The sequence below is a fragment of the Ruditapes philippinarum genome, unplaced genomic scaffold (assembly GCF_026571515.1).
Source record: "Ruditapes philippinarum isolate M1 unplaced genomic scaffold, ASM2657151v2 ctg8719_1_1_1_1, whole genome shotgun sequence".
In the NCBI taxonomy this organism is placed as follows: Eukaryota; Metazoa; Mollusca; class Bivalvia; order Venerida; family Veneridae; genus Ruditapes; species Ruditapes philippinarum.
Window position 1 is genome coordinate 48,776 of NW_026851719.1, and position 18,602 is coordinate 67,377.

Consider the following 18,602-nt stretch of genomic DNA (forward strand, 5'->3'; position numbering starts at 1 on the left):
CTCACGAAGTGGCCATTTCAAAACGAGTCGCATTTGAAACATTCATCTTTCAATTAGCGCTCCCCGTGGGGCTCGAACCTTCAACCTCACGATCAGAAGGCAGACGCCTTAACCACTAGGTCAATGGTACTAAATACATGTACACACTGAAATATGTATTATACCCCTTGTTGAAATTGTTCAAACTCCTCTGTTGTAAATTCCTGGATCAACATCATTATGTTAACATTTAATTTCTATAATTCAAATGTTGTTTTCTATATATATACAGGAACATATGGTGTTTTAATTGTCACTCCAACAATATCTCTGTATATCTCTTATACAAGTTAATCAATTTGTATAATTATATGCAACAAGATTTAAAATGTTTCATGCATATAAAAAGTTCATAATTTTAGTCCAATTTGAATTATCACAAGACTACGAATTGGTAATTTTGTAACAGGGTGAAAAAAATGTGCAGCCTGACCAGGACTCAAACCTGGGACACTCAGAATACCTTACCACAGCTCTACCGACTGAGCTATTAAGCAGCTTACACATCAACCCTCACATTTCTAAGGGTAATACAGAGCTATGTGAATTGAACTCTGAGCTATTTGCAGTCAAGGCAGCACATTGGGCGCCAATTAATATAAACAGGGTGAGAAAAATGTGCAGCCAGCCCGGGATTTGAACCCGGGACCCTCAAAGTACCATACTGTGGCTCGACCGACTGAGCTATCCCCGGGCCACTTACACATTTTCTCCCTAAACAGTGAACAGTTATGAACCATGGCATAATCCTATTAATCCAGTCCATCTGATCATAATTAAATTAAAAACAAATACTATGTATTTAAAAATGTTAAGAAAAGTTCTGTTATCAATGAATAAATGCAAATTAAGTAAATGGAAATCTTATTAAAGGGAGGTGATCTGTTGTAGAGTTGTTACATCTTGATCTTGTGATCCAAGGATCATGAGATACTAAGATCCCATCTTCACCATGCTATCTCACTCTTACACTTTATCTAGATCTTTTCTCTTAAAATAATGATTTAAGTGCCAAATAATGTGTTTTACTCTATTATCATAATTATACCAAAATATTTTCCCAGGAAATTGTGACTGTTATAAACTAACAAAACACAAATATTTAGAAAATCAAAGTCATTAAAATTAATAATGTCTTATGAAGAAACATAATTACACTAGAATTAAAAAATCACTTTACACAGTTCTCTCTTAATATTTTTGCTGAAATTCACCAAGTTATTAAAATAAATAAATTTATTCATTCATCTTTGGGTTTTCTTTTCTCATTTAAAGTCCCATGAATGGTTCGGTTTTATATATTTTGAATCATTTAGCCACAGGCAAGCATATAATAACTCTGACTGGTGAATACTTGCACTCAGGATTTGTACTCAACTACTTTGCTATCCCGGGCCACTTACACATTTTCCCCTTAACAGTGAACAGTATTTACAAGCCAATTTAATAACTTACATTGGAAATATTACTCTCATCACCTACAGGCCATTGATTTATTTTCAAGATTTTATTGGTGTTGTTATACCCCCACCACAAAATGTGGGCGGGGGGGGGGCTAAAATGGATTCGCTTTGTCGCGTCGGTCGGTCGGTCAGTTGGTCGGTCCGTCCGTCCGTCTCCATTTTCGTGTCCGCTCTATGAATGTTATACCAATTGAAGGATTTTCTTCAAACTTGGCTCAAATGTTTACCTCAACAAGGGGGTGTGCAGAACCCATGTTGCCCATGTCTCAGCTCAAGGTCAAGGTCACAATTGAAGGTCAAATATCAAACACAATCAAATATTACACAATATGTCGTGTCCGCTCTGTAAGTCCTACACTAATTGAAAGATTTTCTTCAAACTTAACGCCCATGTGTCAGCTTAAGGTCAAGGTCACAATTGAAGGTCAAATATCAAACAATCAAATATTAGACAGTTTTTCGTGTCCGCTCTGTAAGTCCTACACTAATTAAAAGATTTTCTTCAAACTTGGCTCGAATGTTCACCTCAACAAGGGGATGTGCAGAACCCATGTTGCGCATGTGTCAGCTCAATGTCAAGGTCACAATTGAAGGTTACATATCAAACAATCAAATATAACACAATATGTCGTATCCGCTCTGTAAGTCCTAAATGAATTGAAGGATTTTCTTCAAACTTGGCTCAATTGTTCACCTCAACAAGGGGATGTGCAGAACCGATGTTGCCCATGTGTCAGCTCAAGGTCAAGGTCACAATTGAAGGTCAAATATCAAACAATCAAATACAATCACAATTAAGATATGCTGGTGAAGTTCCATAACTCTGTATTGCATTTTAACAAAGTTATGCCCCTTTTTAAGTCTTCAAATTTACATACAATCAAATATTAGACAATATTAGACTTTACTCAAATATTCACCTCAACAAGGTTATGTGCAGAATCCATGTCATCTTTGTTCCGGCTAAAAGTCAAGGTCACTTGAACGTAAACAATTGACTTAGAAAATGTTCTTAAATTTTAACATGTACTTGAATATTTATGGAACTTAGCACAGGTATTTGCTTGAAACTTGAAATATGTATGAGATGTCACAAATAAGATATGCAGGTCAAGTTTCATAACTCTATATTGCATTTTGGCAAAGTTATGCCCCTTTTTAAGACTTAAAATTTACATACAATCAATACTTGACAAAAGTTGTGTCCGCTCTATAAATTCTATACTAATGGAACGATTTTCTTCAAATTTTACTCAAATGTTCACCCCAACTGGACAATGTGCAGAACCCATCTTAATCTTGAGCCAGCTTAAGGTCAAGGCCACAGTTTAAAGTCAAAAATTGACTTAATAAATATAAAATGTTTAGTACATTGGGAAAATGAAAGGTTATATGTAACTGTTTCGAACATGATTTGATGATATATATTTTTACTGTTACCTGTGACTTCTAGTGGTTTTTTTTCACCAGAGATTATTTCTTTTTATGTATATGTGTCACTTTAAAGTTATTCCCTTAACCACCTTTCCAAGTAGTCTTCTGTCAAAGATATTGGTTGGGGTATAAATCGCATTCAGCGATAGTTCTAGTTTAATCAGTTTTCAAGCATCATGATGGCTTTGATTAAAATAGCATAAATAATATTAAGCACCCATATTACTTTATTTAGAGGCCTGAAGATCTTTATGATGAAATCTTAATTGATAACCTAGGTTTAAAAGAATAAATATTAATTTCCTAGCCGCAACTAGAAAAACAAAAATAAAGGTACATAAAGTCAGTCAAAAAATAATATTTCTATCCATATATTCATCATTCCTGGGCCCCATCTATTTGATGAACTTCTTCAAATTGTAAATCTTTCATCTTATACTATTCAATATATAAATATTAAAAATTTATTTGTATGTTTATATACAGCTAGAATAGTCTGTAATGACATAACGCGAAATAAAAGGCGTAATAACGCAAATCAAAAGACGTAGTGACGCGAATAAAGGCGTGGTAACGCGAACCAAAAGGCGTACTAACGCAAATTAAAACGCATTATAATGCCAATATAATACCATATTTATACTAATCAAATGGCCTAGTAACGTTAGAAAGCAAGACCAATATTGATCTGAATTTATTGCTCAAGATATAAACTCGTATATAATAATATAATATACATTTACAATAACTAACATTCCATTTGCGCAGTAATAATGCAAACTATTTGTCATAAACTAATGAAGACTCTTTAATATTTGCCAATTTAAGGTGACTTGGAGCCTTATTGGACTGGACGTAAATACAGTTAATCTGAACTCACATGTATCACATCATTGATTTTACACATGTCACTATAGTAAATGAATTTCTTATCTAATCTTATATCTTATCTTATATCTTATCTTATATGTGAGTCATATGTTCAATTATCTTCGGATATATCCTATTTGATTACCTTATAACATCTAGTATCTTCTAATTATGTGAATGCCATTCCTAATTAAGCTATAGGTAATAGGCTATAGGTAACAAGATTTGGGAAAACGTAAGGTATAAGTTAGTCACATTAGGGTGATTATTGATAAGTATGTTTAAATTGGGGGATAGTGTTTCAGTTAAGTCACAATTATAGGAGACATTGCCTTCTTTGTCTATGTAGAAAAGTATCTATAGTTTGGTGATAGTTAACCTCTAATCTGACGAAAGTCTTTCCTAATAAAAGATTTAAAAAATCAGACTGTGGCCTTAGGACGTATCCGTACAGAATTGAAAATAAAACGTACGAATTGATCGATTAATTTAGATCAAATTGTTCTTCCTATCTGACATTACTAGGCCACTGTTTGGAATTTATATGGTATTAAATTAACGTTATAACGCCTTTTGTTTTGCGTTATTATGCCTTTTGGTTCGTGTTATTACGCATTTTGATTCGCGTTATAACGCCTTTATTCACGTTATTACGCCTTTTGATTCGCGTTATAACGCCTTTATTCGCGTTAGAACGCCTTTTTTATTGGCGTTAGTACGCCTTTTGATTCGCGTTAAAACGTGAATAAAGGCGTTACTACGCCTTTTGATTCGCGATATAACGCCTTTATTCGCGTTAAAACGCCTTTGGATTCGCGTTATAACGCGAATAAAGGCGTTATGTCGCCTTTTGATTCGCGTAATTACGACTTTGTTTCGCGTTATTACGCCTTAATTCGCGTTATTACGCCTTTTGTTTCGCGATATAACGCGAATAAAGGCGTTATTACGCCTTTTGATTCGCGTAATAACGACTTTGTTTCGCGTTATAACGCGAATAGAGGTGTTACTACGCCTTTTAATTCGCGTTATAACGCCTTTTTTCGCGTTATTACTCCTTTCAAATCGCCTTATAACGCCTTTCAATTCGCGTTTTAACGCCTTCTTTATTCACGTTTTAACGCGAATCAAAAGGCGTAATAACGCAAATCAAAAGGCGTTATAACGCGAACATTAAGGCGTAATAACGCGAACCAAAAGGAATAATAACGCGAAACAAAAAGCGTTATAACGCTAATTTAATACCATTTAAATTCCAAACTGTATGATGTAAGATAGGAAGAACAATGTTGATTGAAATGTATTGATCAAGCTGACGTTTTATTTTCAATTCTGTACGGGTACGTCCTAAGGCCACAGTCTGATTTTTTTAATCTTTTATAAGGAAATGCTTTCGTGAGACTAGAGGTTAATATCACCCAAATATAGATACTTTTCGATAAAGACAAAGAAGTCAATGTCTCCTATAATTGTAACTTAACAGAAACACTTTTACCCCTCTAAGCATACCTATCAATAATTAGAGATACTTTCACCCTAATGTGACTTACGTATGCCCTACGTTTTTCCAAATCTTGTTACCTAAAGCACATTACCTATATCGTAATTAGGAACGACTCACATAATTAAAAGATACTACAGGTTATTAAGTAATTATACAGGACATATCCGTATAATTATAATTGAACATATGATGCACATATAAAATAAGATAAGATATAAGAAAAATAGAAATTTATTTTTATAGTGACATGGGTAAAATCAATGATGTGAATTCAGAGTAACTGTCTTGACATATAACACAATGGACCTTTAAGTCTCCAAGTCACCTGATATTGACAAATATCAAAGAGTCTTCATTGGTTTATTACAAATGGTTTGCAATGTTACTGCGCAAATGGAATGATAGTTATTGTAAATGTATATTATATTATTCTATACGAGTTTATATCTTGAGCAATAAATTCAGATTAATATTGTTCTTCCTTTCTCACGTTACTAGGCCATTTGATAAGTATAAATATGGTATAAAATTGGCATTATAATGCGTTTGAATTTGTGTTATTACGCCTTTTGGTTCGCGTTACTACACCTTTATTCGCGTTACTACGCCTTTTGATTCGCGTTATTACGCCTTTTGTTTGGCGTTACTACATCTTTATTCGCGTTACTACGCCTTTTAATTTGCGTTATTATGCCTTTTGTTTCGCGTTATAACGAAAATAAAGGCGTTATTTCGCCTTTCAGTTCGCGTTATAACGCCTTTATTCGCGTTATTACGCCTTTCGATTCGCGTTATTACGCATTTATTCGCGTTATTACGCCTTTTGATTAGCGTTATAATGCCTTTATTCGCGTTACTTCGCCTTTATTTGCATTGCTACGCCTTTTTTCGCGTTATTACGCCTTTTGATTTGCGTAATTACGCCTTTTGATTCGCTTTATAACGCCTTTAATCGCGTTATTACGCCTTTTGATTCGCGTAATAACGCCTTTATTCGCGTTATAGCGCCTTTGCATTTTTATTTTTTATTTCATTTGACACTATTAGGCTTTCGTAATTGCTATATAATTTATGTGACTTTATTTTTGATAATATATTGTAAGACATTGTAACAGTACAACTTCTTAATTTGACCTTTTTTGTTTGAAGGGGAGACATTTTCCCCTATTGGATTGTAAAAATATCTATGGATTGTCTAAAAACTATATAAAGTTCTCCTCTGTGACATTAAACAGTCCCAACTGGCCATATATGTAGGAACTTGCAGACGATGAGACAGGGTGGTCTGTACCAAGACAGAGGCGGACCTGGGGTTGAGACAGGGTGAACCGGGAAGGCAGTGATGTTAGATCCCCCACTCAGTAAGAATGTATAATATAACTCAAGGTCCTGATCTTCAATTACTTCATTTGTTTATTTGGAGTAGAGGTGCTTAGAAAAAATTGCACAGTGTTTGGTATCACAAAAAGCAAAGACTGTAATAAAAGTCAGTGCAAAAAGATACTATAAACTGAATTCATAGATTATATAAAAGGAATTAATTAATTTATTTATAGTAAACATAAAAATTAAGATATTGGGCATTTAATTTTGATATATAGCATATTATGTGCTGAATTATACTTTCTGATGCACTCTTTGGATAAATCAAAATGCTTTCAAGGCAATTCAATAATCTTTGGATTCCTACACTCCTCCCAACCCTTAAGGTCCAATGAGGTCCACAAGGTTGACTTTTCCATTTATCTTACCTCATATTGTTTGTTTACAAGCTTGGAATGAAAAGCAAAAGTTTATTTTAAAAGTAAAAACCTTGAATTGAATTTCATATGGCTTCAGTGGACACATCAACAATGTAATTGTCATTTTATTGTTTTGAAAATGTGTTGTTCTGCCGGTCTGATGAATGTAGATGCTGCGGTGGCATGAAGCGATTCACCTGCGTGTGGGTGGGTGCCCATGCGTTTGTACGTGTACATGTGTGTAGGTGTTTTGAAGATTATATAGTGAACTTAAAACATCTTCTTGTGAAAAACATCTTGTCCAATTTCAACCAAACTTAGCAGGATTGTTCCATGGGTGAATGGCTTCTAAAGTTGTTCGAAGAATTCCATAAGACCTAGAGCATAGGTATTTTGCATAAGGCATTATCTGGTAGACCTTTACCAAGGGTGTTCACATTCTACCCCTGGGGTCAAAACTGACCCCGCCCTGGGGGTCATAGGTTTTCCTATATGTATGTAGTATTAACTTGAAATTTTCTCCTCTGAATTGACATAGGCTAGAGGTTAGATATTTGTCATGAAACATTGTGTAGCGAAACTATTCCAAAATTATTTAATTTATAGCCCTAGAGTCAAAATTGGCCTCGCCCCTGGGGTCATGTATATAGGTTTTTGTTATATGTATATAGTAAATTTTAAAAAAAAATCTTGTTGTCTGAAGGTTTAAGGCTTAGAGCTTAGATACTTGGTATATAATATCATCAGTAGATCCTCCACCACAGTTGTTCAAATGTTGGCACTAGTGAATTGGCCCCAATGTCATACGTTTTCCTCATATGTACATATAGTAAAAACTTAAAAAATCTTTTCCTCTGTATATACAAAGGCTAGATGTTAGATAATTTGTCATGAAACCTTCACCTGTGTAGACCTCAACCAAAATTCTTCAAATTATAGCCCTGGGGTCAAAATTGGCCCTGCCAGGGGGTCATAGGTTTTTCTGATATGTATATAGTAAAAATACTATGGCATGTATTTTTCAAGTGTGTGTATTAAGCATGTAACTGTTAGTCTTGCTGGATGATTCAATTCTGCATTTTCATAGACTTTTATATTTATAAAAATAACACTGAAACTCCATTTTACTTTTCGAATATTGTATACTGTAGATAAAGGACAGGTGTTTTGCAAACTGATTTCTGTAATGCTCTTTAGTTTTGCAAACCATATAGTCGAGTATCTTAATTGCCTGGCAAAATACAGCAACGAAACTTTTTCCTTGTCCCATAAATAACTTGAAAAGAAATAAGCCTAGGTTTGTGTAACTTGTTAGGGACATTGACCGTACCCAGAAGATGACCTCTATTGATTTTGAGGTCAGTCAAAATCAACATGGTTTTGATGACACAAATAGAGACCGTAATGTCAACATAGTCAAGCAAAGTATACCTCAGTGCTTGCAGTGCTTTGATTAAGAATATTATCTTGAGCATTTTATCAATCTGCACTAAATCAAATATCTTTTAACGTCTGGTGGGGTTTTTTTTATTTATAAACTATAAACCAGAAAAAATAAAAACACAATTATATATATTAATATGAAAATGACGATTCATATGAAAATTCAAGTAAAATGTGCTTTTTTAATACAGTCCCGCGTTTTGGGCAAACATAGCATTCGCACAAAAGTTATACTATTTGATGCTAAATTCATTTTGGAATAAAATGGTATATATTTCGTGTTATTTGGAGTGTATATAAGACCGTACGTGTGATTATCACGGCCCTACTCCCAACCATGTGATTATGACGAAGCGTGGTAATGAAACAAATTGTACAAATAGAACAGTAGATCTAGTATTCTAAAAAAAGTTTACCATTAAATGTAGAACTAGTTTTAGAGGAAATGTTTATCATTCGGATGAAACTGATTAATTATAAAGTCGTGCGTGTGATTATCACGGCACTATCCATAACCGTGTCCTTTTTACGCCGCCGCATAACAATCACACGCTGGTCACAAAACAGAACCACTTTATAAAATGTTTAAACTATTCAACACAGGTTAAAATCAAATTGTATTTTTTTTTTCAGTTTTATGGTAAACGTTGCTTGAATAATCAGTAACCCCGTGACCTTAAATATCTATTAAAATAACCTTCTTACCATACTACATTGAACTCCCTTCCCTTGACGTATGTATTAATATGTTCCAAGGACTAAATATATACGGTAAACAGAAATATATATATGTATACAGTCTAAATAAAAAAAAATACTCCCATGAACATTTATTTAATGTGGTAGCTTTATAAAGGGGACGTAACTTTGTTAATAATCAATTACATTCAGTATTTAACAATATTGCTCATTTGTACATATATTTTTACCGTTGCCCATTTATCACCCAATTCACAACTGTGTTGTCTTATACTTAACCTGTTGGATGCGAATGTGTACATGTATACAATGTTCTCGAATGGAATTCACGGGTTGTTGAACAAAAAAAACAGAAAACAAAAAAGAAATGTAAAAATTGCCTTTTCCAGTATCTACACCCACAGAGCACTACGCTATTATGCTAATAAGAGGTTTATCAGGTGGTAATTTTTAAGTTAAAGCGATAAATAATATGCTTTTATACAATAATTATCGACACCCCTATTTGTCAATAAATTGATACAAGTTTGCTTCTTTAAAAAGAAGCATGCGAGAGGTCTTTTTGCTGCTGTGAAAAGTTTGTTTAATTCGAAAATATTTGGGGATAATTTTGCATAAAAGACACAAGGTATGCTTATAAATTACAGTTATTTAACAAAATAGAATTTATCATATATATTGAATATATACTGAAACAAAAAAAGAAACGTTTACCAAATTTGAATGTAGATATGTTAGTACAGTTTTTCAATCCTTTTGAAACTCGATTTTTACGTTGAATAAACATATCGGGCTTTTATACGGGGATTAGCTGACCGATTTTGCAAACAAAACGAGTTTATCAAGCTACAACATGTATATAAGTGTGTACATCTAAGTGGTACCCTTGAACAACTTGCACATACTTTGCGAAAGTTTCTTTTTGGTTCAGTATAGTATCCTTATGAAAGTTTGTTTTACACTTCATTTTTTAAAAATGTTTTGATTGATTATATGCTTTCTTCTTGGCGCATTAGGGATACTTTTTCTAAAAGGGAACAATTTATGTTATGTCATCAAACTAAATTTTAAATAAATGATATACACATGTATATATCACAGATATCACAAAAAAGTTTAGAACTTATAAAATTCAATAAGCACATTTCCGGTTAATGTTTTGGTAAGTATATGGAAACATTTCCTCTACATATTCCAAAACGCGCATAAAGTTTGTTAATCAAACAATTTTAAGTCCCAGATTAACATAAAAATGTGTATATGATTTGATTTGAATAAACAGTATATAAAGCTGCATGCCTCCAACCACAATATTTGAGGAAAATCTTGAGTAAAAATTGTGCCACTTGCGCCAAAAAATCTCCGTTACGTTATTTAGTCATACCGATTCAAAAGTTTAAGGAGCAGCAAAATTTCGGAACACGGTTCATCCGGTCATATAATAGTGCATGTTGATATTGTACCTGTAAAATTCACTGTTACTATTTATCGGAACATGAAATAGTAAAATCGCTATTCAGAAAACAATACAGTAATCGATTTATACAATTTAAAAGATTAAAACCGACTGAAACATCCACGTAGCGCTAAGTAACATAGATGATATATCAATTTTATTATAAATCTTCATTATGCTGTGAGTCTTTGAGCGCATTTGTTGCCGATAAACCAGTTCATGTTATAGGTTTGCAGTTTAGTGTTATTAGGATCAACCTGAAACCTGTTTAGTTTTAATCACCAAACTGTGGGTTTATCAAGTAAAAATGGTGGACAATGTATCCTGATATCTAATTTTAGAAGAATTAATGTGTTCTGAATACGATGACAATATTCTTTTGCTACAAAAAATAACCAGGAACACAGTTTGTAGCATGGCTGTTGCCACCACAACATTTAGAGAAAGAAAAAAACGAATCCAGAACTATGTGGAGGGAGTATTGCCATATTATAGTGTTGATGATTTTAAGGACAGATTCCGAATCAGTAGGGAAACATTCGACTCGTTAGTAGAACAAATGATTCCATACATAGGTAAAGGGGAAATATGCGTTGAAAAGAAACTGCTAATATATGTCAAGTATATATCAACACAACAGACGTATCCAAGCTTTGGCAGATATATTTGGGGTATGCGAGTATTCTGTTCACAAATGCATTCATGAAATTTCAGAGAAAATTTGTAAACACTTGCTACCAGATTATGAAATGGCCAGAGAAACGGACAGCTGCTAGAACTGTTAGATGGATTCCAGGAAAATCAATGGTTTCCAGGTGTCATTGGAGCGATTGATGGAAGTCATATCCCTATTCCGCACCCCAACAGAATTCCCAGAAAACTATATTCACAGAAAAGGTTACCCTCCTTGATACTTCAAGCAGTTTGCGACTGTAACCTTAAGTTTTTAGATGTAATATTGGCGGCGTGGGCCTGGGTCAGTGCACGATGCACGAGTCCTTAGAAATTCCCCGTTATTCAAGAGTGCTTCAGCAGCTGAAAGTGAAGAAATCTACATGTTTTCCCATCAACACCACATCTACTTGGAGATTCAGCCTATCCACTATCCAACTGGTTAATGGTACCTTTAAGGACTTTGGAAACCTCAATTGAAATCCAGAAAAGGTACAATTACAAACATAGTTCAAACAAGAATCTGCATAGAAAGAGCTTTTGGAGCTCTGAAAGGACGCTTTCGCAGACTGAAATTTGTGGATCTGACAGACATCAAAGCTATTGTGCATGTTGTACTAAGTTGTTGTTGTCTTCATCAACTTTGTCTGTACAACAGTGCTGAGGACATCCCTGGAATTTCATACAGGATAGCGCCGAGGACAACGAAGAGGTCAACAATTTTATGGACATTTGTAAAACATGTGCGTCAAGCTGACGTGAAACGAAAAGCCATTGCCGACCTTTTGTAACTTTGAACAGTACATGCATTAGGGTGTATACCAAGTGGCAGTATTATTTACAGATAAGATAATAAATAACTGATTTAGTCAAAATTAAAAGAAAACATTCATAAGCTGTGTTTCTCTTTTATTTAACTGAATGTTATAAACATAACACATGTAAAAAAAGAAATTTTCTTAAATTATCTTGTACACTGTACACTTTTTTCCTACAAGTCTTAAAAGTAAAATAAAGAATCCTCCAATGAAAATATGATCAGTTGTGAAAAAAAATCTAGAACAATATTAATTTCCACCTTCTCACATCTGAGAAATAACTCACATGTCATAACTAAACAAGTCTAAAAAATAGTATATGTCGAGTCAATTTACCCTAAAACTTTAAAAAAGACAAGGGCATTAAAAACTGTTAGCACAAACAAGGGTTCATCGTACGATTGTAGTTTCCACAATAATAAATGATCAAATAAAGCTCAAATAAAAACAAGTATACTTGAATTTCGAAACTGGTTTTCTTACAACAGGAAGTTTGTTTCCATCATTTAGCTGATATTTGCTAAAATGCAAATTCAAAGTCTATCTTAAAATATTAAAAGATATACAAGTTCTGTCTGCAAAGGTATTGGTATCAGCTACTGTGTATAACAAACGATGAGTGCCAAGCATATCTTTATAAACTTGCGCTCTGCCCTGTGTCTGCATGACCTTGAACTGTTACAAGAATGGACCAATAAACACACGCCATTTCATTATGTTAAACATTTCTGCTAAATTACTTCAGGCAGTTAAGAGAGATAAGGTGTGGAGACTTAACATATAACCATTGTAAAGTGGAAGTTTGAAGCTCAAGTACTTTATTGAAATTGTGTCAGTATAGCTTAAATCTGTACTGGACACATTATCTCAATAGCAAATACACAAATAAATTCAAAATCTTTAAGCAGTTTAAAAGATATGAAGCTAATACGACTCGCAGAAGTGAGCACACACAGAAAAACACACATATATCGCCCTACAGCTGTTCAATGGGGCATATTATAAATTCCATAGGTTTGAAATTCCTATAATCATTTTAATAATATTTACTGCAGTATAGTTGATCTTACAAAAAATAAACTAGAAGGCCACAACAATTTTTACAGCATGACAAGAAAACTTGCTTTATACATGTACATACGTTTATAAAGAAGTTTCCACTATACTATTAATAAAACCAGTGACCACGCAGAATTTCCTTCTTAAATCCTTTTAAAGCCATGTTTTGAATGGAGCACAAATTCATAAACTGAATCATATTAAGTCTATGGCAGAACTTGAGAAGATCATTACTTTTATCATTTAATTTTAAAAACACTGTACATTTTGGATATCTAAAAGAATGTTAGTCAGGTGCATTCTTTGCACGAAACTCAAAATGACCAATTAAGTCAACAAAGTAGATATAAGAACACCTGGACCTTAAACTGGGCAAAAATTAGCAAACAAATTTGGCAGGTAATCTGCTGCCTAGTTGAAATGAAATGTTAGAACACTTTAAAAACTAAACCATCATACTTTAACAAGAAAACTGAGTAAGGTTTTATAAATTTCAAAACACTAATGTCTGTTCTTCAGACAGAACTTCCAAAACAGAATGAATTAGCACATTAACAATCCAGCAAACTGATACTTAATCAAGTGATTGCGTACTACATGTTGATCAATTTCAAACAGGTGATACTGTTATATGTGTAAATTACTTTCGAATAAGTGATACTCTTCTTTATGTTGAGCGTTTTTCAACAAGCTGTACTGTTCTAAGTGTTGAGCATTTTCAAGCAATCCATACCATTTTATGTGCTGAGCATATTAAAACGCAATCAGTTCTAGGTGCTGAGCATTTTAAAACAAGCAATACTGTTGTCCAGCTTTCTTAACTTCAATCTTTCAGTAATTTTGACAAAAGTTCAATTTTCTGTTTTTCAGTTGTCATTCTATCTTCATGTTGCTTTCTTATCTCAGTTATTAACTCCCTTTTCTTTTCTTTCATATCTTCTATTAACTGTATTACTGTATCGGTTTTGTTTTTTCTTGTTTTCTGCTTTTTTTCTTGATTGGTGAACTACATGTAGAAGCTCCTGGTTCTTCACTACCTGTGCTAGATTCACTTTCACCAGCTTCAGCCATTGATCCTTCACAATGTAATGGAGTAACATTTGGTCTGTACCCATATATTTCTCCAATTTCTTTAAAGAAAGGGCATTCCTTTCTATCAGCACCAGATTTTCGGTTATTATCGATTGTGTCTCTGTATGCTTTTGTCATGTTTTTCCATTTTTGTTCACACTGCTGCCATGTTACTGGTAACAGGTGTTCAGTAATTTTGTTTGCAATTTCTTGCCAAACTGTCTTTTTCTTAATAGCTGGTTTCTGAAATTTTGCTTCATTCTCTTTATAAAGTGCTATTAACCTAAGAACAGCAGGTCTCGTCCACTGAAAACTTGGGCTTTGCAATAATTCGTTCTGTGATACTGAAATAAAGTAAGAATCCTTAGAAAATAATAATTCAACAGTTCAACGTAATTTATTACAGGACTGAGAGTGAGAAGTAAATTATTAAAGAATACTTAATTTCATCACATAAATAGCTACTTTTTAAATATTAAAACTAAAATATAGAAGAGAATATTTTGTGATATATGTTAAGTAGATCTCTACTTTGACTTTTTAATGCTGGGTACGTTGAGACTCGAGTACGTACGTTTCGTCTATACTTCTAGATTATAAATGCAACATCACAAGTTCTACTTATAAAGCATTATAAGCTGTGTCATACAACTTTGCAACTAATAAGTAACATTACTGTTCCGCTTAAAATGTTTAAAAAATTATGCTCATTTGCCAATTACCGATTTGAATGTTGGTCCAACATTCCTTCATGTTTGGCTGCCGCCATTTTTCCAGGAAAGTGCATGTATGTTCGGACAACCTAAACCGATCAAACTGCATCTGGAGGCAGTTTGGTCAGTTTGCGAAACCGGTTCTTGTTTCCGCTTCTAAAAACAACTAAATCAGTTTTAGTTTAAGTGAAAAACTGAAAAACAAATGTAGGGTTTACAAAACGGGTTTGAAACCAAACTAAGTTTATCGGCAACAAATGCACCCATAATTGTCCCCTACCGGTTTAACCGGAGGGGACTCTAGGTTTACCCTCCGTCCGTCTGAAAAAAATGCCGTCAAAGCTAAAACTAGACAATCTTTAAACAGCATATCTTCTATTATATTTCTTGATCTTGATGAAATTATAAATAATTGGTCGTTGGGTGGTTGCATATAAATAGTTCTCAAACGGTTCTCGTCCTGTGATGAGGATTGCCACAAGAGCTAAAAGATGATATTTTTGAAACAACATCTCTATTTATTTGCATTACATAATTACCAATTAAAATAATGTTAATGATTAAAATGTGTGACAGTGGTTAAGTGTTATTGTTGTAGGCACACAAGTTGCATTTCAGCACCCAATTGTATAAACGTTGGTTTACTTTAACCACTGGGTTAAATCCATGGTTAGGTTAACTTTTGGGTTAAACTTTGGTTAACCGATTGTATAAAATTTTGGTTAAATTTAACCAGCGTAAATTTCTGGTTAAATTAACCCACGTATAGGAGGTAGGTTAAATTTTAACCAAACATTAACCAGAAATAAAATGGCTGCCGTTTGTACGCTTCGTCTCAACTTTTGTTCATTTTTGCTTCGAAATAGACTATTATCGGTTGTATATGATGGCAACGATATTTCTATAAGTTGCGTAGTGACGGGAAACGGAAACAAACTTTTCCAGAGCCGGAAATAAACAGTTTTAAAAATCAGCTGTCAGTGTCGGATAATTCGGATAAATCATGATACAAAATGTCATTTTGAACCGATTAAATGAAGATCATACTGAGGATAGACTTGAAGGACAATTTATGAGTTAAATTACGAAGTCATTCTGGACCAGTACGCAGCGGGAGATCCCTGCAAAGACAAACATGCACTAACAAAGTTCTATGCTCCTGCGTTTATGAATAAATTATGCAAATGAGCCGCCATGTTGGAGTTTCGGTAAGCGTGTTGGAAATTGCTACCTATTCGTTTTGAAAGCTCGTCCTAACGAACAGTTTCCTTGAATGTAGGAAAACTTGGTTTTGTTTGATTGCATATTGAATGATAGGTATTACAAAATAGATATAATGAAAATCGATCAATAAATAATTGTATACGAGCGTTATAAAGTCAAATTAATTCAACAGAATAATAAGGTTATGTTGCAGAGAATCGGTAAAAGACTGATTTTTTTTCCGTTTTTGAAATTTATTTGAACACGGAGACAATTTTTCTCAAACAGGTTTATGAATATACTTTACGTTGCAACAGAATTTACCGTGTGTCCATTCCTTATTTAAATTGTCTGAGAAGTTAAATCTGTTTGTTTACATGTAAATGTGTACCGTCATTTTGACCGACTGGAATAAAAACTACCATGACGATGATAATACGGATATGTAATGAAAATTATGCCGTGTAGTGCAAAGTTTTGGACATTGAAATTAAAATTAACACTAACGTTGACTCAAACTGTTATTTGTCAGCAAAATTGAAACTGAAAGTAGTGGTTGTTCTAGAATTTAATCGAATAAAATGGGTGGGATTTAACCACCGCGCATGCCCTGTGCGAACGTATTGTTTACATCCGGTCGTAGCATAGGGTAATAGTGCAAACTTTGTTAGTGACATGAGGCTGTATACTTTGTGATTGATCAGTAAATTTTGTTTCGATCAACACATATGTGTGCGTTTTCGTGTAATTGTCAATAACAACATGAATTATTAAAGGTTTACAGACTGACAGGATATATCACCTTAGAGAATTCTCTTGCTGAACTTATCATTATGATTATGAAGAAGGTATGATAATGCATTTAACTTTTTGTGACACTATCAGTTGACAAACAGTTTGCATGACTTTTTTGTTTTTTGTTGCGTTTTGTGTATAAAACCATTATCTGATATGAAAGTTGGCAAAACAAAGAAAGAAGTCATATAAAAGAGTATATTTTGTTCATTCCATATTTCATGCATAATTGCTTCCCCTTTTTAACAATTGTTATTCCTACACCAAAAAGTCGAGATTGCTCTGTTGTCAGGCCTTGTCATCTTGTTGTCATGTCGCTAGTGAAACAAGCCAATTGGCAGGTTGTCTCGCAGTGTGTGGCCTGATGACACATTGTCGCTTGACTCAAATGGAAGAATTAGCTTATTAGGGCTTAAATATGTGTCACAGGGTGAGAAAAATGTGCAGCTCACCGGGACTCGAACCCGGGACCCTTAGAATACCGTTCCGTGGCTCTACCAACTGAGTTATCCGGCCGCTTACACATCTTCTCCCCTATTAAGTGAACAGTTCTGAACCGTGACATACTCCCCTGCTATATTGTAATCCGTCCTCGAATTTCACAGAGTTACAGAGCAATGTGAATTAAACTCTAAGCTATATGCAGTCACAGTCCCCAGTTGGGCGCCAAATGTCAAAGGGTGAGAAAAATGTGCAGCCTGACCGGGACTCGAACCCGGGACCCTCGGAATACCGTTCCGCGGGCTTAACCGACTGAGCTATCCGGCCTTTTACACATTTTCTCCATGATTAGTGAAACAGTTCTGAACCATGACATCTGCTTTGTTGCTGGCGACAACAACTTGAGCCATGCCATAGCACAATAAGAAGCCATTCCCTTGATATAAGCCTAGAGACATGGAGACAAAGTGCCACAGTCTGGCACGTTTTGTAGCGCCAAGGAAAAAAAGGCGATAAACGGCAACGCAACATGCAAAAGTGTAACATATCAGCAACCATACAAATGAGTAGAAAGAGGTCAAAATATGCAAAAATTCCTTATTGCGTTAGTAATACAGTAGAGATATGGTGATAAATACTGAAAAATCAATCATCAATTGTTCACAACTGTTATAAAAAATATTACTTAAAACTTGAATTTTGACTTTTCTTAAAATCCTAGTACAATGTACATTTTTAAGCTAATGTCCTTAAAATATTTTGGCTCATCTCGTGTATAATTAGTCGAAAAAAATCAAATGTTTATAAATTGGTTTCCAAAAAGAATATTGATGATACATTGATAATTATTTTAGCTCTATCAAACAGATTTCAAAAGGCAAATACTGTAATAAATATAATCATGCTTATTTTTTCCAATCTTTAAAAAAATTCCTAATCAAATTATCCAAAGCAATTAAGTTAGTTATTAATTAAGTTCATTCCAGTATCATTACAGACATATGTTTGTGAGTGCATGTGTGTGTTGTTGGAGTACAATACATTTTTTCTATAAATTAGGAAGATTTCCCTGTTGAAAAACTTTACCTAATTTGATCAGCAAAATTTCCAGAATGATGACCTAGGCAATTTGTCTTCTCATCAAAGGTTGATAAAGGGCTTGTTTATTTCTAGCAGCAGG

General features: G+C 33.9%; 1 protein-coding gene across 1 annotated transcript; it reads right to left on the reverse strand.

Annotated features, from left to right (window-relative positions):
* Nucleotides 1–13,663: 13,663 nt before the first annotated feature.
* Nucleotides 13,664–15,243, reverse strand: LOC132737996 (uncharacterized). Its single transcript, XM_060725414.1, has 2 exons — nt 14,993–15,243; nt 13,664–14,614 (listed from the first exon to the last, which is right to left on the reverse strand). Exons 1-2 carry the CDS (start codon nt 15,090–15,092, stop codon nt 14,151–14,153), a joined length of 564 nt encoding a protein of 187 aa, XP_060581397.1. The 5' UTR covers nt 15,093–15,243; the 3' UTR covers nt 13,664–14,150.
* Nucleotides 15,244–18,602: the final 3,359 nt, after the last annotated feature.

Excerpts from the sequence above, each read along its gene's own strand:
- LOC132737996 (XM_060725414.1), bottom strand. The coding sequence starts at position 15,092 with ATGCAGTTTGATCGGTTTAGGTTGTCCGAACATACATGCACTTTCCTG. Across the intron at positions 14,615-14,992 it reads TTGGACCAACATTCAAATCG|TATCACAGAACGAATTATTG; the intron begins GTAATTGGCAAA and ends ACTTTATTTCAG.